At 36.9% G+C, this 27,594-nt stretch overlaps 1 protein-coding gene across 6 annotated transcripts; it reads right to left on the reverse strand.

Annotated features, from left to right (window-relative positions):
• Nucleotides 1-2,259: 2,259 nt before the first annotated feature.
• On the reverse strand, nt 2,260-27,594 carry LMAN1 (lectin, mannose binding 1). 6 transcript variants are annotated; one of them, XM_053571621.1, is made up of 14 exons: nt 27,223-27,501; nt 23,890-24,044; nt 23,699-23,806; nt 22,887-22,948; nt 21,800-21,899; nt 19,480-19,603; nt 17,169-17,227; nt 16,628-16,760; nt 14,965-15,158; nt 14,766-14,836; nt 7,340-7,490; nt 4,929-5,050; nt 4,518-4,580; nt 2,260-2,958 (listed from the first exon to the last, which is right to left on the reverse strand). In XM_053571621.1, exons 1-13 carry the CDS (start codon nt 27,458-27,460, stop codon nt 4,544-4,546), a joined length of 1,554 nt encoding a protein of 517 aa, XP_053427596.1. In that variant the 5' UTR covers nt 27,461-27,501; the 3' UTR covers nt 2,260-2,958; nt 4,518-4,543. The 6 variants fall into 6 exon arrangements, with proteins under 6 accessions (XP_053427596.1, XP_053427595.1, XP_053427594.1 ...); XM_053571620.1 differs by having other exon boundaries at nt 2,260-3,192; XM_053571619.1 differs by having other exon boundaries at nt 2,260-3,357.

Genomic DNA, 27,594 nt, shown 5'->3' on the forward strand with positions numbered 1-27,594 from the left:
TATTTCTAATGAGCAGTTTTGTTTTGCCTTTCTCCTGGATTTTACCAGAGAAGAACTGATCACATTGTTTTTGGCTTGGAGAATTCCACACCATGCAGGCAAAGCATAAGCCTGGGGCTTCAGTTTCTTACAGAAAACGTATCCCCCTGCCCAGAGCCCCAGGGAGAAGCTTCCCATTCTTTCTCCGATTTGGTGCAATATGGCTAACAGGTCCTTTCAACCCATTTCCTCCGAAGGAGCAGTTCTTCTAGGGTTCCTGCTTTATCCCAGTGGCTCAGTTCAGGCACTCTAGGTTTTCCCAGCTCAAAGCCACATCCTTAGTGCCCCAAAGGAACATGAAAACTTCCAACAATAGTGCCTACGTAGGGTCTATATGTAGTTTCTATTTCCTGCCACCAGTAGGCTCCCTGTTCAGTCTTCAAATTGTTACCTTTCAAACTATCTATGTACTTAATTTTTTCATTTTGTCCAGTATTTCTGTTAACCAACTTAATCTACTCTTCTTTAGAACCTCTTTTTAAGGACTCTCTTTTACAATGCTGAGGTAAGTATTATGAAGAAATTGAAGGTCCCCTCTACTAAGCGATAGATAGAGCCAAGATTCAAACCCAGATGTGTCTGACTCCAAAGCCCTAGTCTTTTCTTTTTATATCGCATTAACTTTTAGAATTAGAATTACTTGGTTAAGCACTAATTGCCAAAAAGATTAAGAGGTTTTTTTAAACTGCCAGTAATTAGTAATGACTAAGAGTTACAGCTTAACTACCCTTTAGCCAGTATTTGGTTATTAAAGGTGAAAACAAAATATATTGTTTTAATTAATTTGTATTTTTCATTACCAGCAAGGGTAAACATTTATCCATTATCATTTCTGTATGCTCTTATTAGGCTTCCAGGTACTTACTGCAGGAGGTAGGCAGCCTAGGGCAGAGAGTGTGGACTCTAATAAATGAAATACTATCAAAATCAGGACCTACTTGGAAAAAAGCTACTTATTACCTAAGAACAATGAAGGAAAAAGAAAATTTACTAAAATATTTCTTTATTTAAACAAGGTCAATGTCATTCTTGAATTCCAGCTAGCATCAAAAAACAATCAGAAAAAAAACAGAATGTTATCCAGTTGAAATTGACAGTGGATAGAAAACCGTCTTAAACTTTAATATCATAAAAGAAATATATTATACAGGCAATGTACAGATCTAAAAAGTCCAAGTGTGGATTTACACTAGATCTCATAAATTAAAAAATTTTCAACATAACCGTTTACGATAGCCTTTCAACAACCACATGGACAGGGAAAGATAGTCACATCTTATTTTTTTGAGACAGGGTCTCGCTCTGTCACCCAGGGTGGAATATAGTGGCATCATCATAGCTCATTGTAACCTCAAAGTTACAATGGGCTCAAGTCATCCTCTTGCCTCAACCTCCTGAGTAGCTGGGACTACAGGTGTGTGCCACACCTGGCTAATTTTTCTCATTTTTTTGTAGAGATGGGGTCTTGCGTAGGCTAGTCTCGAACTCTTGGCCCCAGTCAAACCTCCCTCCCAAAGTGCTGGGATTACAGGTGTGAGCCACCTTGCCCACCCCATATCTTAATATTCACAACTGTTATTTTGTTCTTTACAAAAATTCTATCTCTGCAATGCAGCAGCACAGGCAATCCCTTGTTCAAGTCACTTGTTTACCCCAAGTACAACTATCAAAAAGTACAATTGTCTGAGGTAAAATGTCACAATAATCACAATCAGGAAAGCAAAAAGATAGCAGGCTCTTCAAGATGAGTTTTCATGGCTTGACCATGAACTGAAGATGATTTTTTAAGTTTAAAAGCCATCACCAAAGTACCAAGAGCTATAGGCAGAAATCTGAATTTAGTTTATAGTTGCTCATGAACCAAGAGATTTTTAGTAAAAGGAACATGAAGTAAATTTTAAGTATAAAAGAACCAGTGTGCATTTGCTAATGACATTGACAATAAAAATATTATATTGTGCTCTCAGCTCAGCTTTAAACCAACAAAACACCTATTTTTTTTTTTTTTTTTTACCTACTCCTCATCTTAGTGGTTCTTAAACTTTAGTGTGCTCAGAATCATCTAAAGTGCCTACTGAACAATGATATCCCAAAGCCCCACCGTAAGTTTTGACTTGGGTGGTCTGAAATGAGAGCTCGGAATCTGTATTCTTAACAAGCCTTCCATGATCCAGATGGTCCATGGACCATTCTTTGAGAAACACTGATATCCCTCCAATATACAACAAAACATTGTTTATTGTTTGTGACTTGATGGTAGAGTTTCAAGCTGAATAAAACATACAAACAATTAGAACACAAATAGATACATTAAATAAGGGTAACTGTGTTTTCTTTTTAAAAGTGACATCATAAACACAATGACTTGCATCAAAATTTTAAAATCAATTTTGTTTGAATCCAAGGCACCTGTAAAATACTTGCTGGTGTGAAGAAGTGAACAGATCCAATTATACAAAGTAGTACAGAAATGAAGGACTCCTGGCAGTGATTGATTTTTCCACAGAGCAACATTTTTGTTTAGAAATGAGCTACTGATTTCGAGGTTAACAAACCAAACTTCAAATAATATGACAAACATTCTGCATGAACTGTTTTACAGAGTGATTTTCAAGCAAATTAAATTACTAAAATAATAAAGACTTGTGCTCATGCTCTTTCACAATAGCCATCTCCACTCGTGTTAGGAATGGTCAAAATGATTCTCCTTGAATCTTAGCCTGAAAAGCATATACTGCATAGAGCTGGTGTTCCTTTAATGTTCAGGCACAGAAGACCACGGACTTTGTTAACACTGGACTCGGCAGCCTTTTATCTCAAGAGGATTTCCCAAGTTTCATAGTCTACAACTTAAACATTCTTCTGAAGGTATTAATTTTTTTTCATGGAATAATAGTAAATTCTGTGATGATGATGACTCTGAAACATGAATTTCAAAGTATTAATACTCTAAAGTAAAAACAGTATAGATGCATTTTCCCTGCTGAAGGGACTGAAGCAGACAGGGTAAGTCAGATCACCACACTCTCTTTCAGCATTCTAGGATAAACGCCAACATGGAAAGGGAGGCAAGACTGCACACGCAGTACTCGTCTGGTATAAAGCAGAGCTCTTCATAAAGTCTCTGTGCAGGTTTTAGGTCATTAGCCCAATCTGTAAATGACATTTGAGAGGAAACTTAGGGGGGTCTGGAAGAATTTAATAGTACTGTTTTATAAAACACTATTGTTTTAGATTCTATGGCAAATGAAAGACAACCACTTCAACTAAAAGAGGTAAAGGAGTATTCTGAAGCCAGCAAAAGTCAATCCACATCAGCTGTGAAAACAAAATTAAATCTGTATTTTAAAATGTCATTTATAGACCATCTGTATAATACCTAGAACTATACGCAAAGACTATATATAAAACCCCCTTCCAGTCTGACATTTCAAAGTTAAGCTTATTAACAAGTTCTTTGCAATATTCTCAGTTCTGGCATTAAATGGAAGAAATCACAAATTTTGGTTTCAAAAACCCTAAAACCACTTCTACTACAGTCACCTTGAATTAAAGAGTTTGTAAATAGTCACAAACCCATGTTGCATGGAGTAATGTAAACCAGAATGCAGTGAGCGGTAAGTTTTGTCAATTTAAAATATCCTCAGATCATGCAATCTGAGCTGAAGTTACATGCTGTACGAAATGGGACAAATAAATTCCTTAAGCTATAAATGTAAAAGCAAAAATTATTTTCATAATATTGACCTGACACCATCGGAATGAAGACATTCAAGAATACGGGCAATCATGAAAAGAATACATTACTGGGCAAAATACCCATAAACACCATTATCGCAGGAACGCTTTTCACCCAAGTGGTTTTTTTAGGCAAAAAGTAGTCCTTAATTTTCTCCCAAAATTTCCTTTAAAAGGAAAATATACTATTGATAATCAGGAAAAACCTTTTCAATTACCATTTTTGAAGCCTATTATTCAGTTTCTAAAGCTCTCAGACAAAATATCCTTTGATTTCAAAGAAAACTGTATTAAGATTAAAGGATGGCAAACCTGGGTCTTAGATTAGGAAATTCTGACCTCTAAAAAAGATTTTGGTTACAAAATTAACATGATGGGAGCTCTTAATTAGACCTCCTATTTTGAGAGGCAGGAGGGCGAGTGTGTTCATGTTAGAAAAAACTCCAATATTGGAGGCTTAGGGGTAACACTCATATCCAGAGTTTGCCCCACTTTCTAGAATCTAGCCTCTCCCTGGTCAGTATTCTGTTCAGTGGCTGCATACTACTGGCCAGAAAGTCACAGAAATTTAAACAGATTTATGTACTAGGAACAAATTTAAATGTAGTCATTTTGCTTTAAGGTTTATTCTTACTGCAAATCAAATGTTTCAATATTATTTTATACAAAATTTAATAATTTAACTTTGAAGCAATTTAAATACTTAAATCCCCTCAAAAAGACATGTTGTACATACACACATGATGCACACATGTGAACATGGTGGTCAAAAGAATTTTTTGGCTGCTGCTTCTTGCTGAGTCCTAAGGAAAAAAAGAAAGAAACATTCAAAGTTCCATACACTTAACTTTAGAAAGAGAAAAGGATTGCTTAAAATTAAAAAGTCAATATCAATGCCTTTTGACATGTAAAATAAAGCTAGCATATATTCTATACAAGTACTTCCATGTCAACTGACCTAGACTACAAATCATATTTGCTCTGTATAAACCCAATTTTATTTATTTTTTTTAAATAGCATCATTAGGATATAAACCTAACTTTATAGGTAAAGTTGTATAGATAACTTAGACACCTAGATAACTTTCCTGGGTATTTCAAATGAAACAGATGCAGAGAAATGTTGGGTTACATTTTGTCAGGAGACTTACCTGTACATGATATAACCAATGAATAACACCGTTTGTATCACCACAAACATAATGAAGTGGATTGTAGATAAACACGATGGAAATGGCGGTAGTTCTGGGCATTTTGGTTTTTCATTTGATGGCTACGAGATAAAGAACTTTCTATTACAATTAGATTAGTGGTTTGGAAAAAGAAAGAAATGGGAGATCTTTATATAACTCATGGTTTACTATATGAAAAAGTATTTTCATTTATTCACCACTAAAAATATTTTCTATCCCTTTAACTTTCACCACCAATTTTTTTGAAAGAGTAGTTGACACTGGAAGGCCTCCACCTCTTCACCAGCCAGTCATTCATGCCATTTGGCTCCTCTCCTCATGACCATAATGATGATTTTATTGTCCTTGAGGTCACTAAGACTAGGGTCAACATGGACCCACAATTCCCCCAGACATGCCCAGTTCACACCTGCTGTACTGGTTTGGTTATTAATAGCATTGTCTGCATTCTCAAAAATGTTCTGGTTCACTAGTACAACCCTTCTGGAAGGAAGTATGGAGAAACCTCAAAGCACTCAACCTAGACCTCCCATTCGATCCTGCAATCCCATTACTGGGCATCTACCCAGAAGGAAAAAAATCCTTTTATCATAGGGACACTTGTACTAGACTGTTTATTGCAGCTCAATTTACAATCGCCAAAATGTGGAAACAGCCTAAATGCCCACCAACCCAGAAATGGATTAACAAGCTGTGGTATACGTATACCATGGAATACTATTCAGCCATTAAAAAAAATGGAGACTTTACATCCTTCGTATTAACCTGGATGGAAGTGGAAGACATTATTCTTAGTAAAGCATCACAAGAATGGAGAAGCATGAATCCTATGTACTCAATCTTGATATGAGGACAATTAATGACAATTAAGGTTATGGGGGGGGAAGCAGAAAGAGGGATGGAGGGAGGTGGGTGGGGCCTTAGTGTGTGTCACACTTTATGGGGGCAAGACCTGATTGCAAGAGGGACTTTACCTAACAATTGTAATCAGTGTAACTGGCTTACTGTACCCTCAATGAATCCCCAACAATAAAAAAAAAAAAAAAAAATGTTCTGGTTCAGACATTTACGTGGTTACCCAACCAATGAACCACGTGACAAATACAATGGCTTTTTTCTCAGTCCTCATTCTCGCCAATCTCCTAGCCTTCAACATTACTCACTTTCTGAAAAATGTTTATTTTTGTGTGTATTCCTTTTATTTTAAGGAGGTTAATTCAATACCCGGAACAAGTATTTTATCAAGGTATCCAGACAGAATGGCCTCTGAACTTAGTTGTTTAAATATGATTACTTCTACGGGATAAAGTCCTCAGTATATACTTTACTACTACAACATCAACTTGGTCATTGCAACAAAGGCTAGAGTTGGGGCAAAATAACTCAGACAGAACTAAGGGAACAGAAAATAGTGCTTTGGGTGAGAGATCATGGCCAATAAGAAAACTATCAATATTAAGCCATTTTCAAAAAAATGTACATTGAAGGTATTTACATAGAAGTGTAGTTAAGAAAATCTATATCCTAAAACATAAAGGAGACAAAGTTAGAAGCTAAAGATCTAAGCTTTTCCCTCTACTACTTACTAGTTAATGACCTTGAGAAAGTCAATATAATTTAACATTATTATAATATATTAATTTGACATATTTTCTAAAGGATACCAGGTGTAAAATATAAGAGATTAGGATTTCTGATTTGGTAAGGCAGACTAGGAAATATGGACCAACCATATTCTAAATAAGTCTTGCAGAAGACAAGTACAAGAGGTAGCAACAAATCCAATCCAATCTAATCCAACATATAAAACCTGTCTGAAGGCAAATAAGGCTAGTAAGATAGCAAGAAATTGTCAAATCAGAACCTTGGGGGGAGGGGGGAATAGGCCAAAGAAATACACTTTAAACCACCCATGGATCAGGGAAGATATTAAAAGGATAAATCAGAAAATATTTTTTCTTTTTCTGAGTTAGAGATTTTGTTATATTGCCCAGGCTGGTCTTAAACTCCTGCCCTCAAACAATCCTCCTGCTTCAGCCTCCCAGATGTGAGCCACTGCTCCCAGCTAGAAAATATTTTCATTGAACAATAATAGATACTCTACATAAAAAAATCTGGGATTGGAGGAACAACTCCCATCCTGTGCTTCTGCCCATAAAGGGTTAAATGCTATGGAAACTGGTCTTCCACCGTAAACAACTAAAAAACTAGGACAAATGGGTATTTGGGACATAAGGAATAATCCTACCATGAACATTACAAATGAGCATTAGCATTTACTGAAAGGTTAAAATATTTTCAGTAGAATAAAGTAGAATATGCATTCTTCCTTTCCTAAAAATTGTAAAAGGAAAAGGAAACAAAGTCACCATATTTCGCTGCATGAAGTTATCGATGTCCCTCTTCACCACGTGCAGGTGCTCTTTGATGTCCATGAAGTGCTGTGTTGTCTCATAGACCCCGGCAGCGCCAGGATGCTGTATCCCACTGACCAGCCTGAGAGTTTCACTCATGGAATTCCTGAAACAGAAAATCCCATTTCATAGTGCAGTCACTAGAAAGATGATTTTTGTAATCACAGATTTTAAATGCTTATACCTTTTTATGTGTAATACATTAGATCATTTAAAAAAAAAAAAAGTAAAGAAAATCAGTAAAGAAATTGTCTCTAAAATTTGAAAAAACTTTATAAAACTACATTATGCTTTTACTTTTAAGAAAGGTCATCCAATTATCATTATATAGACTACTACTAAATGATGTGTGCTAAAACCAGTAGTTTAAGAGGATAATGAGTAACATAACAGATGATGCTCTTAATAACGTTACACGAAATCTCTCCAGGAACTCAATGTTGTATGACAAAGGACCAGCCTGTCAGGCCTGGGCTGTTCAAACCCTGTACCTTCCATATCTGTGGCTGTGGACCTCCTCAGAAACTTCATGCAAACAATGTGATTTTTTTTAAAAAATGTGATTTATGTCTGGTTTTGTTTACCTGGGGTCTTAGGCTTTCATTGGATCAGCTGGAAAGGGGGAATGGAAATTGAGTATCTATTTAAGGTCAGTCGCGTGGACACTATGTGACTGACCTTCAATAAAACTCCTGGACATCAAGGATTGGGTGAGCTTCCCTGGTTTGGCCCACTTTGTACGTGTTGTCACACATTGCGCCTGGGAGAACTAAGTACTTTTCATGAGACTTCACTAGAGGAGGGTAACTGGAAACTCGCTCCTGGTTCTTCCTGCACTCCACCCTATGCAACTTTTTCTTTGCTAATTTTACTCTCTATATATCTTTCATTGTAGTAAGCCATAACCGCTGACCTTAACAGCTTTTGAAAATCAAAGAACATAAATTGTCTTGGGTACCCTGAACACAAATGTAATTCTATTCTTGCAGTTCTCTCAGATGTACCTACATATGTACCTTGAACTTTGAGTGGAACCTAACCAAAGAAGCACCTATCTGTTTAAAACATGAACTAAAAAATAGTTGTTTGGTATCCGGAGGGATAGCATGATAGTCTCTAATACATTATCTAATACAAGGATAATTTTGACCTTACACAACATTTTACCTTACATATGGACTTTAGAACTTTATGTCCACATAAGATGTGAGTCTTCTCTTCAGATGTGAGATAAAGAGCTCTACCATGTGCCCCTGGATGAGTCTATAGGCATGGTGGTTAAGAGACTACAAATATTTTTCTTTAATAATGACAAAAATATAACAGACCTATTTCATAACATTAAGTAAATAAAAGAATAAATATGAATTTCAATTTACTACTTAGAAGAGCACAGGCAGTCCCTGAGTTACAAACATCCAACTGATGTATGACTTACACTTATGAACGGAGGCTATTATAGGAAATAGGTAAATGTAACTGTTCCAACTCACATACAAATACAACTTAAGAATAAACCTACAGAACCTATCTCGTTTGTAGACCGGGGACTGCCTATACTTAAAAATCTCTACAAATGGCAAAAAGTTTGTGGATTAACATTTATACAGTCATAAATGTTACAAACATTTAGTCATTTATAAATGTTACATATAGTTATTATGAATTATCTTCAAGTCTGGAGATTTTTTGCTGAGGCAGATAAGGTAAGATTGTACTTGCAAAATGTTCATAATTGCCAGAGCTGACTCAGGGATATGCAGAGGTTCATAGTACTATATTCTCTATTTCTATTTATCTTTCAAAATAGCCATTAAAAGCTGAAGTCCTTGCACAGCTAAGGGCACAACAACCAAAGCAGACAACCTTCAGAATGGAAAAGATATTTGCATATTACAAATCTGACAAAGGCTTGATAACTAGGATCTACAGAGAACTCAAATTAATCAACAAAAAAAGAGCTAACGGTGCCATCTATCACTGAGCAAGAGATATGAATAGAACCTTCTCTAAGGAAGACAGATGAATGGCCAACAAATGCATGAAAAATGCTCATCATCCCTAATCATCAGAGAAATGCAAATCAAAACCACCTTGATATTTCTCCTAACCCCAGTAAGATTAGCCCACATCACACAGTCCCAAAGCTGCAGGTGCTGCCAAGCATGTGGAGAGTTGGTGGGACTGCAAACTAATGCAGCCTCTTTGGAAAGAAGTATGGAGAACCCTCAAAGAACTCAAATTAGTTTTGACCCCATTCAACCCCACAATCCCACTACTCTGCATCTACCCAAAAGAAAAGAAATCATTTTAACATAAAGACATTGTGCACTAGATTGTTTATCACAGCTCAATATACAATCCCAAGATATGGAAACAACCTAAATTCCCATCAACTCAGGAATGGATAAACAAGTTGTAGAATATGTACATCATGGAATATTATTCAGCCATAAAAAAGATGGTGACTTCATATATTTCGTATTATCCTGGACGGAGGTGTAACACATTCTTCTTAGTAAAGTATCTCAAGAATGGAAAAGCAATTATCCAATGTACTGAATACTAACATGAAGCCAGTAGACTAATTCATGCCCACATAAGAGAAAAACTCAATTCAATTCAAGTTGGGGGGAGGGGTAACGAAGGAGGAGGAGAGGTTAGGGTGGGTGCTCCCACTGAATGGGCATAGTATGGAGGTATCTGTCACACCTTTTGAGTGTCGGACATAACTACAAGAGGGACTTCACCTAACAAAATCAAATATTTTGAACTGGTTGTATATATCCTCACATTAACCTGAAAACAAACAAACAAACAAACAAACAAAAATCGGAAGTCCTTAAAGGTCTCCACAGTCTGTTTGCAGCTTATCTAACTTCATCTTGCACTTCTGCCTGGGTTTCTGCCATTCCGTGAAAACGTCCTTTACTTAAACCACTGTCTTTGTAATACTCTTTCTAGTGATAATCCCTCCCCAATATCTATTGTTTAAAATTCAAAGCTTAGTTCAAATGCTGCTTTTCCTCTTCTGTTTTCCTTTTACTGATCCTTCCCTGCCAAATGCAATCACCCCCTCCACACACACTTTCCTACTTTGGAGCCGCATATACGGATTCTCTCCCTCATACAGCGTATGTTCCCTGAGAATGTGGGTCATGGCTCTGATTTCCTACAAAAGCCTCCAAGAGTTATGGGTCCACTTAGATGAATAAATAAGTTATCTCACTTAATTCCTTGAAGAAAATTTTAGTTTCTTCATAAGAGCTTTACTGGAGGAAAACAAAAAGTTGTTTTTTTTTTTGAGACAAGAGTCTCACTATGTTGCCCTCAGTAGAAGGCCGTGGCGTCACAGCTTACAGCCATCTCAAACTCTTAGGTTTAAGCAATTCTCTTGCCTCAGACTCCCAGGTAGCTGGGACTACAGGCCCCCGCCACAATGCCTGGCTATTTTTGTTGCACTTGTCATTGTTGTTTAGCTGGCCCGGGCTGGGTTCAAACCCAGCTTCCTTGGTGTATATGGCTGGTGCCGTAACCACTGTGCTATGGGAACCGAGCCAAAAAAGAGAAAGATTTAAACCTTAAATTTACTTTAAAATAATATGGTATGCCAGTCTATTATTAATGACAATGAATGTTTTTAAAAATTGTATTTTAATTATATGAACAATGAAAACTTGTCAACTACAAAATGTCTCAAGCGCTCTCTGAATTAATGTCACATGCTGATTAAAATTTATTTTAATGGCATGTATGCTCAAGAAATTCATGGGGGGGTCTAAGCTTTTCCATTAAAACCCAAATGAAGGATTATATTTAAATATACCTAAAATATTTAACAACACGAAAATCTCGCAGAATATATAACTTTCTCACAGTTTTGCATTTAAGAATATTGCTTCCCAGAAGCATGAACTTGCTTACTTATAAACATCTTTTTAATACACAAAGATTGAGTCACTTAATGTGCTCCTATTCGATCATTCATCTGCCCGTTGAGTCTGCTAACATTTATCTGGCACATGTCATGAGCCAATTTGTAGGGATTTAAATTTTGCAAGAAAAAGGAAAATTCCTGCCCTGCTGAAACTCATAGTCTAGCAGGACAGCGCGGCAAGAGAAGCACAGCTGGTGTTGTACCAAGAAAGACACATTTAACTGAGATGGGACCCAGAACTGAGAGGCAAAGAAGCAGGAAAGACCATGGGGCAGAACTGTGCTGCAAGGAGGGCACATTTAATTTAGGAAATAGGTCAAGGAAAAGGAGGGCTGGACCAAACCCTTGAGAAAAACACCTCATAAGGGACGATGGAAGGTGAGCAACAAGTGAGAAAACTGAAAGGAAAAAGATGGAGGTGTGGAAAAGGCATCAATAGTACAAAAAAGGTATGGGCTAAAAAGCTCTTTCTGCTAAAAGAAACTCCATGATTTCTTCAGAATACAAAAGTCTGTAAAGACACAAACCACTCTTTCCACACAAGACAAGTATTTCCTAACTTTTACATTTTTTCTGAGGCTAAATCTGGAGGAAAAGGCTCCAGAGGACTAATTCAGAAATCTGAGTTCAGTCTTTACATTACTTACCATCTGCATGACATTTGTTCTCAACTCGTGACTGGGAGTGTGCTAGGACCGCTAACCACCCTACGGAAGTGCTTTCATGGCGAGGGTTTCTAAGTGAACCTTAGGATGTTCTGCTACTACTGTTAAGGGAAACGAGCAAAGCACAAGAGTACTAGAGTACGCTACCCTCACAGAAGGAAGAAGGGGATTTAAGAAAATACACACGTGGAAAAGAAATATAGGAAGAACGAACCGGAAACTAACAGAACTGGTTACCAAGAAGAAGTAGTGGATGAGAAAGGACTAGAAAGGAGAGAGTGGGAATGGGGTAGCAGAGCTGAGGGGAGTGACACATACACATACACACACATGCACATTTTGGGCTCCGCCTCTCAGAATCAGTCTTCACATACCGTTCATATACCCAAAATGAACTAAAATCAATCAGGATATAGGAGGAATATAATACTAACAAAGAACCTAATTGTGTCATAAATGAATACTTACTAACCATACTAAAAAGAGAGGGGAAGAGGAGAACTAAACTAAGACTCTGTTTGGAAAATTATGTTTTGGCTGGATACTCCAAGTCTAGAGGCAAAAGGAACTTTACATACACCTGTCAGTAAATGTCTTCATAGGGATATGGGTTAACAATCTAAAACCACTTTATGTGTACTTCTGTGCATACTAACATTGAAACAAGTAAATACATTAAGATATTAAGAACCAAGTTTCTCCTGGTTAGAAAACAAATTTTCCAAATAGAAAAAGAAGGTTAAAAATCAACCCTGTAGTGTTCATTCTAGTCCAGACCACTAGAGTCCAATATATCTGCATAATCTAATAGTTTAACACAAAAGTAAATTAATGGATAGAGAAATACAGATGTGTGTATATGTGTAGGGTATTCCTTAGCTCTGCCAACTAAGAGGGCCGAGAGGCAAAGGCATCCCAGTAGTAATGAGCACACCCTATCCCCAGATCTTGATTTTTAAATCTCTTTCTCCAAGAAAAGGAATTAGGGCTTTCTAGAGAAGTGGTTGATTCCAGAGCTGAGAAAATACAACATAAGCCTGAAAAACATGTACAGAGCAGCATCACAAAGTAATGTTTAAAAAAAAAGGTGGGGGCATGAGGCTTATTGAAGGGAACACAGAAACTGACCTGAAGCAGCTCATTAGGACCAAATGTGAAACTATCCAAGCAGCAAAATGAATAATTATAGCATTAGGTTATAACCCATAAAATAATCATGAATCAGTACTTATATCAGTTAAATAAGAGTGAAAGGATAGTTGGTCCTTATAGTTGGTCTCCAAAATGTTAACCACAAAAGGAAAGACAGTAACTTTAAACTAGAGAAATCAGTAAGAAACCACCATACCCAAGTGATCATGGCCAACATCATTAGTAATAAGATATACTGACACCATGAATGTGATGCACGGTTGCATCTTGGGCGAGGGTATGACTTCCATCCAATCATGGGTAAACACCAAACCCAAATCAAAAGGCATCTGACCAACTGATTAGTGCTTACGCTAAGCGTCAAGGTCATGACAGACAAGGAAAAGAACTCTTTAAGATGGCAAAAGTCTAAAGAGAAACAGTAACTGAAATGCAGCATGTGATCACAGATAGGATTCTGGAACAAAAAAATGCCTTGGTGGAAAAACTGGTGAAATATGAATAGGTCATTAGTTTAGCTGATCGTAGTATATCAATGTTACTTTCACAGTTTTGACAATTATACTAAGGTTAGATAAGATATTAACATTAGAGGAAGTTGGGTGAGGGACATACACAAACTTCCTGTACTATTTTTCCAGCTTCTGAAAACCTAAAATAGGATTAAAATAAGATTTTTTAAAATGTTGTTACACAATCCAGTATTATTTTTAAAGGATTCTATTCATTTAACATCACAAATATTTCAATCATGAGTCCACAAACTGATGATTTTTTAAAATGCCAAAGAGTAAAATTGAAGAAATACAAATTTGCAAGTACAAGTTAAGTGTTTTTAATCTCTAGAGGTCAGGTACTGTCACCTTCTGTTTAATATAATCCTGTTTAATTTTCCAGTCCTAAAAAACTCACTTGGACGTGGTTTGTCAAGTGACTGGGACACTGCTCTTTTTTAGGGGTGGGGTGGGAGGAAAGACACTGCTCTTAAGTTATACTAATGGAAATGTAACACTTTGGCTTGTTTTCTGTGCTCCAGGCATTTAAAACTGTTAATTATCTGTGTAAGTGAATCAGTCTCATTAGAAATTTATCATTCAACATTCCAAAGACACAGTATCTTCTCTCTGTTCAACTCTTTGTCCGGTCTTTCTTAAGGTATACGATGAGAATGGAAAAGAGGAAGTCACACACACTTCCTTCAAAATTATTCCATTCCCTCAAAAAGAATTTCCTGCATCGTCTGCTTACATTACAATGCTACACATGCTTATTCCCTTGTATTTTTCATGAAATTGTTATATATTACTACTCCGTATCTTTTTTGTAGTTTATTAATTTAAGAACACACTTGGCTCTGTCAACTATACAAACCTATTCTTTTTAAAAGATGCTAAAAGTACTTTTCCTTTTCTAGCTTAGACCAGTTTAACAATTTAGACATGTTTTTAGATTCTAAATATTAAAAGTTGCCATATTTATATTCTCCTATTTGCAAAATGAATCTAGAACGTAAGTCTTACCCTTATTCAAGAATCTTACAACAATACAGTGCTGGCTCACCTAGAGAAGTCACAAATTTAGGATGAGGACATCATCTAACACTCAGACACCACTTCTATATACTTACTTCATTTCATTTACTTGTCTCAGAATCTCATGCTGAGTTTTCACAATAGTGTCCAGTTCTTGCTGAGTGATCTGGAGGAAAACACGATGATGAGCAAGCTTAGTACCTGCACAGCCTATGACCACACTGGCCAGCGGCCTTTCTCTTCTGTCCCCTGACTGAGGCCAGCTAGGCACACGTGCACACTTGGAAAGCTCACCTGCCCGGGCTGCCCTGGGGTTCCTGCTCCTCTCTTAGAGATCTCCTCTGTCAAGGAAGAGACATATCTTCTCTGTTCATCAAGAATCATATCTAACTGCCGGTTCAGTTGCTTGATTTCAAGATGAATACGATTCTGTCCTTCAAAGACTTGTCTTAGTTCACGATCTCCTACACTCTCAAATATTTCATCCGCTGAAGAGGAAATTACAAATTAAAATTATTAGGATCACATACACATACATAGTTTTTGAAATACCACAAGCAACCAAAATGTCAATATATACCAAATTAGAACATTATCCTCATAGTGGTATAATCTCCCAAATTGTAACATGCAGATAACTAATTCAATCATGATTCAATTACTATTTGTTTTTGTCTTTCTGGTGATTGAGCCACTTATTATAAATTACAATCTGGTGATTGAGCCACCTATTATAAATTAGGTCCGATTTTTTTCATTTAAAAATGTTTCTTTCATATATATACTTTGTTATTCTATGTATATGAATAAGCAGAACTCATCAAAGGTGCTAGAAATCAAAATAGTGATGGTTCTGTGGACAGGGGATTGACTTAATAGAGGCATGAAGGAAATTTCTGGGGAAATAAAAGTGTTCTGTATATTGATCTGGTTACACAGATTAGCAAGTAAAACTGGTATACACATTTGTTAAAATTCCCCAAACTATACTCTTTAAACGCTTACTACAATCAGCTTCAGGACATACCAATCATATGTAATGATGTTCAAAACAAATTCAAAAGAAGAATGACATTTATAGTTTATTTTTAACTTAAGTCCAAATAAGACTGTGTATCATTAAGAGAACTGCATACTATATCCAGTGTTCAAATGCTGGACTCAGGCTTTATAAAGTACAGCTTTGGTTATTTATGATGATAGGGAATGACCCAGATTAAAAAGCTAGTAGATAATATACCTCTATTTGGCCTTAATATGTTTTACTTTGGACATTCATTAGCATACTCGTCTTTTTATTACATTGGCTTAGACTAGTATTTTCCAATTTTCAACCTTTATTTTTTTATTTTTTTTTTATTGTTGGGGATTCATTGAGGGTACAATAAGCCAGGTTACACTGATTGCAATTGTTAGGTAAACAATTGTCAACCTTTAAAGTCCAAGATTCTACTGAATGGTAAGGGAAAAAGAAGTAGTTATCACTTTGTTACTCTCACAATGGTTTTGATAGTTTTCAAATATTATCCTTATAAGGTAACTGTGAGCCACTAAAAGCATAAACATAAACCTTAGATGATTTCATTCAACCAAATACTTACTGAGTTTCAATACTAAGTCAGCACTGCTTTGGATTTTGTTTTGTTTAGGTTTAGAAAACACAGCAGTGAACACAGCAAATTAGATTTCTGTCGTCACTGACCTTCCACTCCAGTGGTCTCCCTTCACTCACATAACTATGGCACTCTTTACTTTATACATCATTAAGCCACACTCTTATTGGTAAAGATGCCAGTCTCCAGGCCCTTAAAAACCAAAGATTTGCTCATACATTGCTTCCAGAAATTAGCTGTAATCTGCCAGTTCACAGAGCAGGGATGAGCTAGGCAACACACAGACACAATCATCCACACGCCGAGAGCCCTGCTGCCGCGCTGCAACTGGCTTCACAACTCACCAGGTTGCCCCTGGAGGTCGGGGTGGCCCTTCTGGAATTCCTCTTTTTTTTTATCCAATTCTTGTTGAAAGTGCTCAAATTCCTCCTGATATTTTTCTTTTTCTTTTTCCGTAATTTCTTTATCTGGTGTAGGCTTTTATTGGAGTTGATGAATAGATCACAAAAAAGTTAAGAAAACCAGTAAGATACCACAATTTTGGTTCTTTTTCTCATTATAACTATTCTACCACTAGCTGAAAAATTAACATATAATGTTATTCCTTATTGACCTCATATCCAATTTACTTTGGCTACTGAAAATAAGATAAATAATAATAACCACTACCATTTACTGAGTGCTTGCTACAAGGACATTGTCTCATTTAATCCTTGCAACATCATGAGGTGGCTAGCGCAAACAACTATCTTACCAATGAAGAGACAGACCGTTACAGAAGTTCAATAACTTTCAGAAACAAGATCCTAAGTCAATCTTTCAAATTTCTGGCCTCAAGACAAAACCATTAAACTGAAAAACTTTTTGAAAAAAATGCTTACTTACTGGCTCTTTCCCAGGTTCAGTCAACTGGAAAGTTAGAAAAGAAAGGACATCATGGTCATCTATAAAGTAAAAAAAGAAGAAGTCTGAAAAAGTTCCACAGAAGGGGAAAAGAAAAGAAAGGTTCCATAGAAGATTATTTTTATGGTAAAAGCAACTGTGCTCTATGAGCTTAGACACAATTTATCTGAAAGATTTACATTAGAAAGAATCTAAAGAAAAAAGGGCATACCTCTACACTGCTGGTGGGAATGCAAATTATTACATTCCTTTTGGAAAGATGTTTGAAGAATACTTAGAGATCTAAAAATAGATCTGCCATTCAATCCTATAATTCCTCTACTAGGCATATACCCAGAAGACCAAAAATCACATTATAACAAAGATATTTGTACCAGAATGTTTATTGCAGCCCAATTCATAATTGCTAAGTCATGGAAAAAGCCCAACTGCCCACTGATCCACAAATGAATTAATAAATTGTGGTATATGTATACCATGGAATATCATGCAGCCTTAAAGAAAGATGGAGACTTTACCTCTTTCATGTTTACATGGATGGAGCTGGAACCTATTCTTCTTAGTAAAGTATCTCAAGAATGGAAGAAAAAGTATCCAATGTACTCAGCCCTACTATGAAACTAATTTATGGCTTTCATATAAAAGCTATAACACAGTTATAACCTAGGAATATGGGGGAGAGGGAGAGGGAGGGGGAAGGATGGGCGGAGGGAGGGTGATTGGTGGGATTACACCTACGGTGCATCTTACAAGGGTACATGTGAAACTTAGTAAACGTAGAATATAAATGTCTTAACACAATAACTAAGAAAATGCCAGGAAGGCTATGTTAACTAGTGTGATGAAAATATGTCAAATGGTATATAAAACCAGTGTACGGTGCCCCATGATCGCATTAGTGTACACAGCTATGATTTAATAATAAAAAGAAAGAAAGAAAGAAAAAAGGAAGAATCTAAAATTCCCTTTCTGAAATCCTAAATCAGAATATTCAGCAGTGTTTAACATATAATAGAAGTTTCGTAAGTATCTGGTAAGGAGTGAACAAACAAATGAAGGGTCAGACAAGTCCAAGTTCCTAATCTTGGTACTAAGAACCTCCCACATTTCCCCACGAATCTCCTTCATGGATAACGTCCCAGACAAACGAGATAAAATCCTTGTCTTCATGTCCTACGTCTATCTGTCTATCTGTTCATGTCCTACGTCTATCTGTCTCTGAACTTTTCTAATAGCACACACCACTTTTTTTTTTTTTTTTTTGTGGTTTTTGGCTGGGGCTGGGTTTGACCCTGCCACCTCCGGCATATGGGACCGGCGCCCTACTCCTTGAGCCACAGGCGCCGCCCACACCACTTTTTATCTTACTTTCATATTTGTTTTTGTCACATGGAAGAAAATAATTTTATCTAAAATCATATAAAACAAATTAACTTCAAGCTGTTTAAGCTGAGAGTAGGGACTCAGCACATCAAGCCTCCTAACACTGAACTAAAATGCCAACGGTGGATAGTCACATCTGCAAAGCAAGAGCAATTCATTTCAAATATATAGCAATCTTTATGTTTTCTGCCACTCTTATGGAGATCTAGAGTTGCAGACAGATTTTTAAAAAATTACAATATTACAGTATAGACGACGTAACCTGAGGAAAACCTATGTGGTGTAATTGGGCACGGGACTCAGGAGTCAGAAATCCAGACTGAGTCTTGCCTGGGGCTGACCATTACCCGCCATGTGATCTTGAGAAACTCCTTTCATCTAAGATTTAGCAAACTCATCTAAAAATATGGGAAACATGATTATCTCCCTCTCCCAAGGTTGAAAAGAACAATCCATATATGTGAAAATATTTAAAACTACAATGTACCATATAAATAGAAAATGGTATTAACGCTGAATGCTAACTTCGTTTATCTCATGTGGAAAAAAAATTACTGTATTTTGTTTCAAGTTTAATCCCCAAGTAACATTTCCTCAGATTGCCCAATTCAATGCTATGTGATCTCTCAGGATCCTAAAACACTTGGCAATTAACCTTTCATAGTCTTGACTTTAAATATGTCTCCTTCACTATTAAAGAGCACCCAACTGCTGCTCTAGTTACAGACTTGTACGTAGCCCCAGCTAACTGTGAGCCTGCAGAACGCTGTAAACAGAAGATGAACAGTCTCAACAGACCAAAAGATGGGCACGGTGGATGACGGGAACATTCCAATGAGTTTATACATCCTTAAAACATACTATCCCCAAGAAAACTTAATTTGATAACTTTTAATATTAAAAGACATACCTGCAAGACCTCCAGTGGCAGCAGATATTCCAAAATGCCCTTGTGCAGGGATAATCAGGTTTTCCACTTTGGTGCAAAATTCATAATCATTTTTGTCGGGTGTAAAGCCATTATTGATCATTACCTAGAAAGACATACCATAATCATGGCTTTTATAAAAGGCATAATATGATTTTCAATTATTCAATTTTATGACCAATACTATTCACTCTTGCTTCCCTTCCTTATTATGAAGAATAATTTTAAGTAACCTTACTTACTGTCATTACACAGTAAGATATTTTACTTAAGAAAAAGTTTTTTGCCCCACTATGTGTCAAAGGCTTAACAAAAGAAATTTGATAACTTTCCATGAAAACAAATATGGTTCACTTTCTCTCAAGAAAAAGTAGGGGTCTGTAATTAATCTCTGCATGGTTCATACAGAAGAGGGATCAGACTCATTCTGAAACTCCACTGACTGACCAAAACCAAGAAATTAAATGTACACTTTATCTATAGCCTGGTGAGAATTACACAGATTGCCTTAACAAGTAGTGAGCTCCTCTTTATTAATGGGGTAACTGGACAGTCACAGGTTAGCAGAGAAAATGACAGAAGCCATACTGACAAAATGACAGTGAGAAAAAGTAAAAAGCCACGTAAGTTTCTAATCTGCAGAATGTTTATGTGAGGTAAGGACCCTACATTTCTTAATAGAGTCCTGGAATTCTAAGAAAGCACAGGAATTCACCTGACACAAAAATATTATCCTCATTACACCAGTCATGTAGTGGTTCAGCCTCTTTAATCCATTTCCTTTCTAACAACCCAGTCACGAGCCCCACCCTAAATACGTCGCTGAGACACAGAGTGGATGCAGGAGCAGGTCCATGCACCAGGGTAAGAACATTGTTAGCACTACTTTCAGAGGTAGGGTTTTATTGGAGACAGTTAAGTCACACAGGTGAAATGCTCTATAGTACTCCACCCAAATTTTCAGCTAGAGAATAAAATACCTGTTACTCTGTATAGTGTAGGATGGAAATTAGTGAACTAAAAATTAGTTTTAAATAACTAACTTTAAAAGATCACCTATCATTTAGTTAACTAATATTAATATTTATTTCCTCTAATTAGTAATATACCTATCTCAGTTTATATCATTTACAACTGGCTCTCCTCTATAGTCTTTCAGATTAGAATCAACAATCAGTAAGATCTTTGAGTCTTAAAAGATAAGTTAATCACATTCTAACCCTAAAAACTTCCAATTGTTCAGTATTTTTCCCTTGAGTCTTAACAAATTAAAAATCCATCTTGCTGTCTATTTCTAATTTATTTTTTAAAGGTCAAAGCATAGCCACTGTGCTAAGAGTCAGAAGGAGTTATAGGACTGTAATTGCAAAGCCTGGGTACAACATGTCCACTGATGAATGTCGATAACATATTTTTTATGGAGTCATCATAATTTTCCTTATTCGCTCTATAGTTTCATCCCATTGTTAAATGCTACAATTGTGTTTGAAATCTCGTTTTGACTACGTTTCCTCCCCTAATACCACCTGTAGCTTCCAACTGCCCCTTACTTTGTTTTTCCCTCTAATGTGGAAACACTGAGACAAGCTGAAGATGCAAATACTAATGCGATAAATATCTGAGTAGCTACTGTGGGTACTGAAGCACAGCAGGGCTAGAAATGTGTCTTCTCCACTAGACAATAAGCTCTTTGGGGAGCACCATCTTTGTCTCTTTCATATTTAGATGATGAAGGTTTGGATTTTGTAACATGTGCTATATAGTAGGGTGCTTACATTTACTGACTAAATGGAAACCTACTGGCAAAGTTTTACAACAGATGACTACTTACAAAGTGATTTTGAAGCCACTTCTGTTTTCTGGGAGTAACAATGATCAGTATGTGAGCAATATCTAAATTTGAAGACGTTTACTTTCTATCAAGAATTCGATAGAAATTCCAACGATGGATGTTGTGGCTTAGGCTCATAACCCTAGCACTCTGGGAGGTCACGGCAGGAAGATGCCTTGAGCTCAGGAGTTCAAGGCCAGCCTGAGCAAGAGAGAGACCTCATCTATATAAAAATAGGAAAAATTGACCAGGTGTTGTGGCAGGCACCTGTTGTCCCAGCTACTCGGAAGGCCGAGGTAGGATTACTTGAACCCAAAAGTTTGGGGTTGCTGTGAATTAGGCTGATGCCAGGCACTCTACCTGGGCAACAGAGTAAGATTCTGTTTCAAAATAAAATAAAATAAAAAATCCAAAATGAAACATCATACTGTTATATTATTTTTTGATTATCTCTAAATGGATGTTACTTACTGTCAATGTTTTCTGGTAATAGATAATCTTTGCCCGGACAGGATAGGGTTTATTACGAAAGTCCCTCTGGCAACTTGCTAAAGCCTGATTCGCACCATCACTATTGTATGAGAGAAAGGAAAACAAACAAGTTGTTTAGAAAGCTCTTCAATATTTAAAAATTCAAGACAATTAAAATAATAGCAGCTCTGACAAAAGCCTTAGGATATTTCAAGTAGTTTATTCAGAAGACACAAAGTTTTTTTCTGTCAGAATTCTGGGTGAGACTAAAAACCAAAAGTTAACCACCCACTGATGGGAGGGGAAAGTGACACTACTCCACAGGTAGCCGCAGTTCTCTACCCTAGGGCAGAATCAGAATCACTGGGCTTTTAAAATGCAGGTTCCTTGATTCCACCCCAATTCAAGAGGGGGCCTAAGCACCTGGATTTTAAATAGCTCCAGAGAAAGGTGTGAGAAACTAAATGGCAGGAAACAGTAAACAGGAACCTGGATAAATAATTTTTCTCACGGTTCACTTACTGGTTAAAAGGTAATTACTCCACAACAAGCATGTGAAAATCAAAACTGTACATACCTAATTCATATATATTACACAGTCGTCCCTCAGTATCCATAAGGCATTGGTTCCAGGACCCCTGTGGATACCAAAATCCTCGGATGCTGACGTCCCTCCCATAAAAAGGCGTAGTAACCTACGCACATCTGTCCATATACTTTAAATCATCTCTAGATTTAAATGTATAACACCTAATACAATGTAAATGCTATGTAAATAGTTGTTATACTCTAAGAGTTTTTTTAAATTAGTATTAGAATTGTTTTTTTCCCCAGATACTTTCAATCTGTGGTTGGCTGAATCCACAGATATGGAACTCACAAATAAAGAGCTGACTGTACTAAACACTTAGAACCAAAATAGAACCAAATAAAATAAAACCTTTCCACCAAGTTACAAAATATGACTCAAGAAAAATAATCTTATTTCAATTGGAAACTATTCAGATTTATTTCAATATATCCCAATATATTTCATAAGGTTTCCCAAGAGAAGATGAAATCAGGAATAACAAAAACACAAACTTACTTTTGATGGTCATAATGGATTTGTCCATTGTTGCCTATAACTACTATAGCAGGATTATTTTTCTAAAAATAAAGAAAATGTATTTGTTTTAATGTTGTTAATAAAAAAATGTAGATCATTCTTGATGTGCTATAAGTTGTCTTATATATCTAAGATTCCTCCACTGAAAATCTTAAAATAACATAGCCATTGAAGTTCTCCTTTAAACAGCTAATAATAACCTCTGGAAATCAGTAGAGAAACAATCAGCTGGAGAGAAGATCATCAATCTATAGCTGCTAAGCCACAAGTTAATGTTTCTAATATATAAGTACATTTTGTTTTGTTTTTTTAGTACATTTTGTTCTTAACTGTTTTTGGAAAGACTGTCAGAAAAACTGGCCTGATCACAAAGAATGATATGAAAAGATATAAATACATGCATTAGCAATAGCCATGCACTTGGGTGTTCTTATGAAAGCAAACTGGTTACTGTCTTGTAAACACTATTGGTTTCACCATCTACATCAAAAGACTCACACTTCTCCATCAAAATCACTAAAAGCATGTAAGGTGGTGGGGGAGAGGGAGGGGTCACTGTGAAGTTCTCAGAGTTAGGGTTCCATTACGACCTCAGTTGGTATATGAAAAATCATGTATATGTAACTCTGAAGTGATAAACTACCAGCTATATAAAACTAATTATCATATTTATTATATAGTGCAGGGAGTTCGCTCTACTAAACTAATGAGAGTGTTAAATAAGCTGTATTTCTCAGAGCTTAACTCTGCTGGTAGATAAATTAAAGTAACAGTCCTGACAATGGATATACCTTTCCATCATTGTCAAAAGAATCAAAAAATATTCCAACACCGTTCCACATATCAGTTGATCCAAACACAGGGCCCTCCAAGCCTTGATTTTCTGTATACCAAATTGCCTGGAAACACATAACAGAGAACAGTTAAAAGGTAGTAGTATAGGCATTTATATACATTTTCTAAGTTAAAGAAATTATCATACCAGGCCATCAGCTCCAATTCGACCCCTTCCAGTCACTCGAAATGTCACCTCTACTTCCCAGTTCTCAAAGGCTGCTTTGGCCTTTGTCCATACTGATCCTCTTTGGCTTTTTAAAGATGGTGCTACTCTAATTTGATCCGAACTTGGAATAGCATCTATAACAAAAGTCAGGAAAGAAAAGCTTTAAGTTATAATTAGGTAAAACTCAACAAATCATCTCCAAACTGCTACCTGTAACTACAGAGATCAAATTTTAACTTAGTAACCTGTCCAATAATTTTCCGGAAAAAGTTTCATGTTGACATTTTCAATTTTAAAAGTTTAGAGCCAGTGTCTTCCTTATCTTTTGAATGGTGAAATCTCTCTGCCCAAATAAAAAAGGCTACAACCATACACCAAAAAACTCCAGGGCCAAGTGGCAGGAGGAAGAGAATTAAGACTTAAAAGACAAATTTACTATCTGACTATCATAATATTCTTTTTTAAATACAAATTTACTATTTGACTATCATAATATTCTTTTTTAAATATCTAAAACTTACATTTTTTAAAATGGCAACGTACAATATTTTTATCAGTTTGCAAATGTTAGAAAGCCCAACGTGAAAAAAACATGCCACTAGGAATCAAGAGACTTGTTCTGAGTCTCAATTCAACTGTATGATTCTGAGCAAATAATTCTCTTTCTCTTTTGGGTTCACCATATGTTCACCTGTAAAATGAAGGGGCTGTGCTTGATCACTTCCATAAATACATCAAAAGTTATATGCAAAATATTGTGCATATATATACATATATATTCTTCTAGAAAGAGGGTCAACTGAATTTCAATTTGATAAGCAATACTTCAGCTTCAGTAGATTCTCAGAGAAAACAGAAATCCCCCAACAGTGGTTTGCATCTCCAGGCTAGTTTCGAGTACCAGCTCCTTTATTTACTAGCTATGTGATCTTAGGCAATTACTCCATTTCTCTAAGATCTTCATAGTATATAATTGTTTCAATAAATGTTAGCTCTTCCTCCTATTATTGGACTAGCACTAGACAATTATTATAGAACCTATCAGACCTAAAGTTTGAACAGTTTTTGCTGACTCTCCCAGTTAACCAGTTCTGACATCCATGCTGGGAAACAAAACAACTATAACTGTAATAACACTTTACAGGTAGAAAAAACTGACAAAGAGAAAGGTTAGGATACTTTAGTAGGATCAGTCGCTGACTGGTGACTGATTCAAAAGGGGGAAGGAACATCATGGGAACAGTACTAGACAAAGAATCAGAAGACAAAGATTTGAGTTCAATTTTACTGACATCTATTACAAAACCTTTTTCAAAAACCTTAACCTTTCTGAACATTGGTTTTTTCATCTATAAAACAGATAACGTCTGCTTTGTCTACTAAGGATCAAATCAGAGAATGAAGTAAAAGTTTTGAAAGCTATAAAAGGTTACAAACTTATCATGTTTTGCCCTTATGGACCTAAGGATGTGTACTGAAAGTACAAAAGGACATTGAAGTTAAGAAAGAGAAACATCACACATTTGGTCTTAATTTGAGGGTGAAGGTAATCAGCTGTGTTTAAACTAGATCCCAAATTTCTCTATTTTCAAATTATTTGAAATAGTGTATCACAGGGCCAAAGGGAAAAGTGAACAATGGAGTTAAGAGAACAGTGAGACTATAAAAATTAAAGTGACAGTGAAAGCCCTGATTCTGGAGTTTGTAGCCAGATAAGTCATGGCTAAAACACTAATTCCATTATTTTAAATTTAGTCTAGTCACACGACTTTAATTCACTAATGTACATTATCCTGACATTTCTGCAGCAGATTAGATTAACTTTAAAGAAAGTTAAGGTAACTAATTTGAGTAGTTGACTAATATTCCTAATGGGCTGATGTGGAGTGAGTGTGAGAAAGGAAGACAGACCGGGCAGGCAATGGAAAGGTGCAGAAGTGAAAAAGTATGAATAAATACATCACCACTAATGAAAAATTCATCATTCCTGCAAAAACAAAAAGATAAAATCCAAAAACTTGTGGTTGGTATTATTTGCCTCATCTTTATTAAGAACAGTGTTACCTTGGTAACAAATGCCCAGCAAACTATCCTTGCTATGTAGCTACATAATAGATAACTGCTGAGTAACAAAATAATTACACTCAACTTCAAATACCTGATGACTTGGTCATTAAGCCAAACTGAAATTTATACCTTTTATTTACAAATTAATGTGAAGAAAATGGTCCTTCCTAAAAGTGTGTTTTCTATTCAGAAATTACTTTCTAGAAATGAAAATTTGTTTCAAGCATGGACAACCTAAAATGATGTACACAAGCCTTCTACAAATGATTACTTAATCACACATAAAGATAGAATTCAAATTTCCAGGGCTTCTCATCTCATATACAGGAATTTGCCACTTGTTTCAAAGGGTATATCTGACAGTCACTGAACAGTTTATGACATGCCAAGTGCTACAGCTGATTCCTTAGTCAGCAGTGACACATCAGCACTAAAACGTGCAGATAAGTTTTGTTTTACGTAGTAAATGCTCTGTCAAGGCTCTCCTTATCTATAGAGTGCCAAACACGGAAAGTAACTAAAACATCAATCCGAGGTCATTTCAATTTTTCCAAAAAAAAAAAAGAAAAAAAAGCTTTTTAAGGGTTTAAGATATTCTTAGTCTAAGGTTCAGAAACAATCAATACTAAAAACACATATACCCCTTCTCCAGAAGAGTTACATAATGTGTTAAAAAATCAAAGACCACACCAAGTCACTGAGAGGCAAATTTAAGGTCAGTTCCAACAGTTTAAGAATGTCTTCTGACATACAATGATGTAAAAATTACTCAGACTTTGAGGTACAAACAGGAGCAAAGACAACGGGGGTTTGGGGGAGCCGGAAAGGAAGCAAGAGAGTGGCTAGAATAGGTTGCTGGGGGTGGGGGAAATTTCCCCTAGAGACGTGGCGTTCGGGTGAAACGTGATACCTAGAAGAGAGTTTGAATGCTTCCAAGTGTAGGAAGTAACAAAATACCTCCAGATCAAACGGAAAGTACAAGAAGAGATGAAAAACCGGAACACAGGAGGAGGGTTGAGGATATAAAGACTTAGGGTGGGAGATTTGGGGCCAGGAGGAAGGAGGGAACCGTGCAGGCCAGTGGGGACCTAGAGAGGGCTGCCCAGAGGGTCCCCTCCACAGCGCATATGGTATGCTGCAGCTGGAACAGGACCCTCAGTACTCCAGGGTATCGGCTCACAAAAGGTGAAGAAGAGGCAGAAGGCGAGGAGGGACCCGGACCCCCAGCCCTCTGCCCCGGCTTACTCCCCGCGTGGGCCCAGAAGGGCACCGTCCCGTCACTCTGCACCAGGTGCGGCCCCTTGAAGCTGTATTTGTACTCGAAACGGCGATGTGGCAGCGCGACCGGGGTACCCGGGGCGCCGGCGACCGCGGGGTCTCCTCCCACGCCGTCGCCCCAGCTAAGGCTACTAAGCGACAGCAGCAGGGCGCAGAAAAGCAGCCGAGGTCTGGCCGGGGCACCCCTTCGCCTGGATCCCGCCATCTTGGATTCTGGGACGCGGAGGCCGGCGGGAGAGGGAGGGGCTCGGGAGGCTGCGGACGGCCAACAGGGCGCTCGCTGATTGGTGGAGTCAGGGGGACCCCCGCAAGGGCAAGAGGTGAGCCCCGCCCCGTGGC

The sequence above is a fragment of the Nycticebus coucang genome, chromosome 19, assembly GCF_027406575.1.
Source record: "Nycticebus coucang isolate mNycCou1 chromosome 19, mNycCou1.pri, whole genome shotgun sequence".
Lineage (NCBI taxonomy): Eukaryota > Metazoa > Chordata > Mammalia > Primates > Lorisidae > Nycticebus > Nycticebus coucang.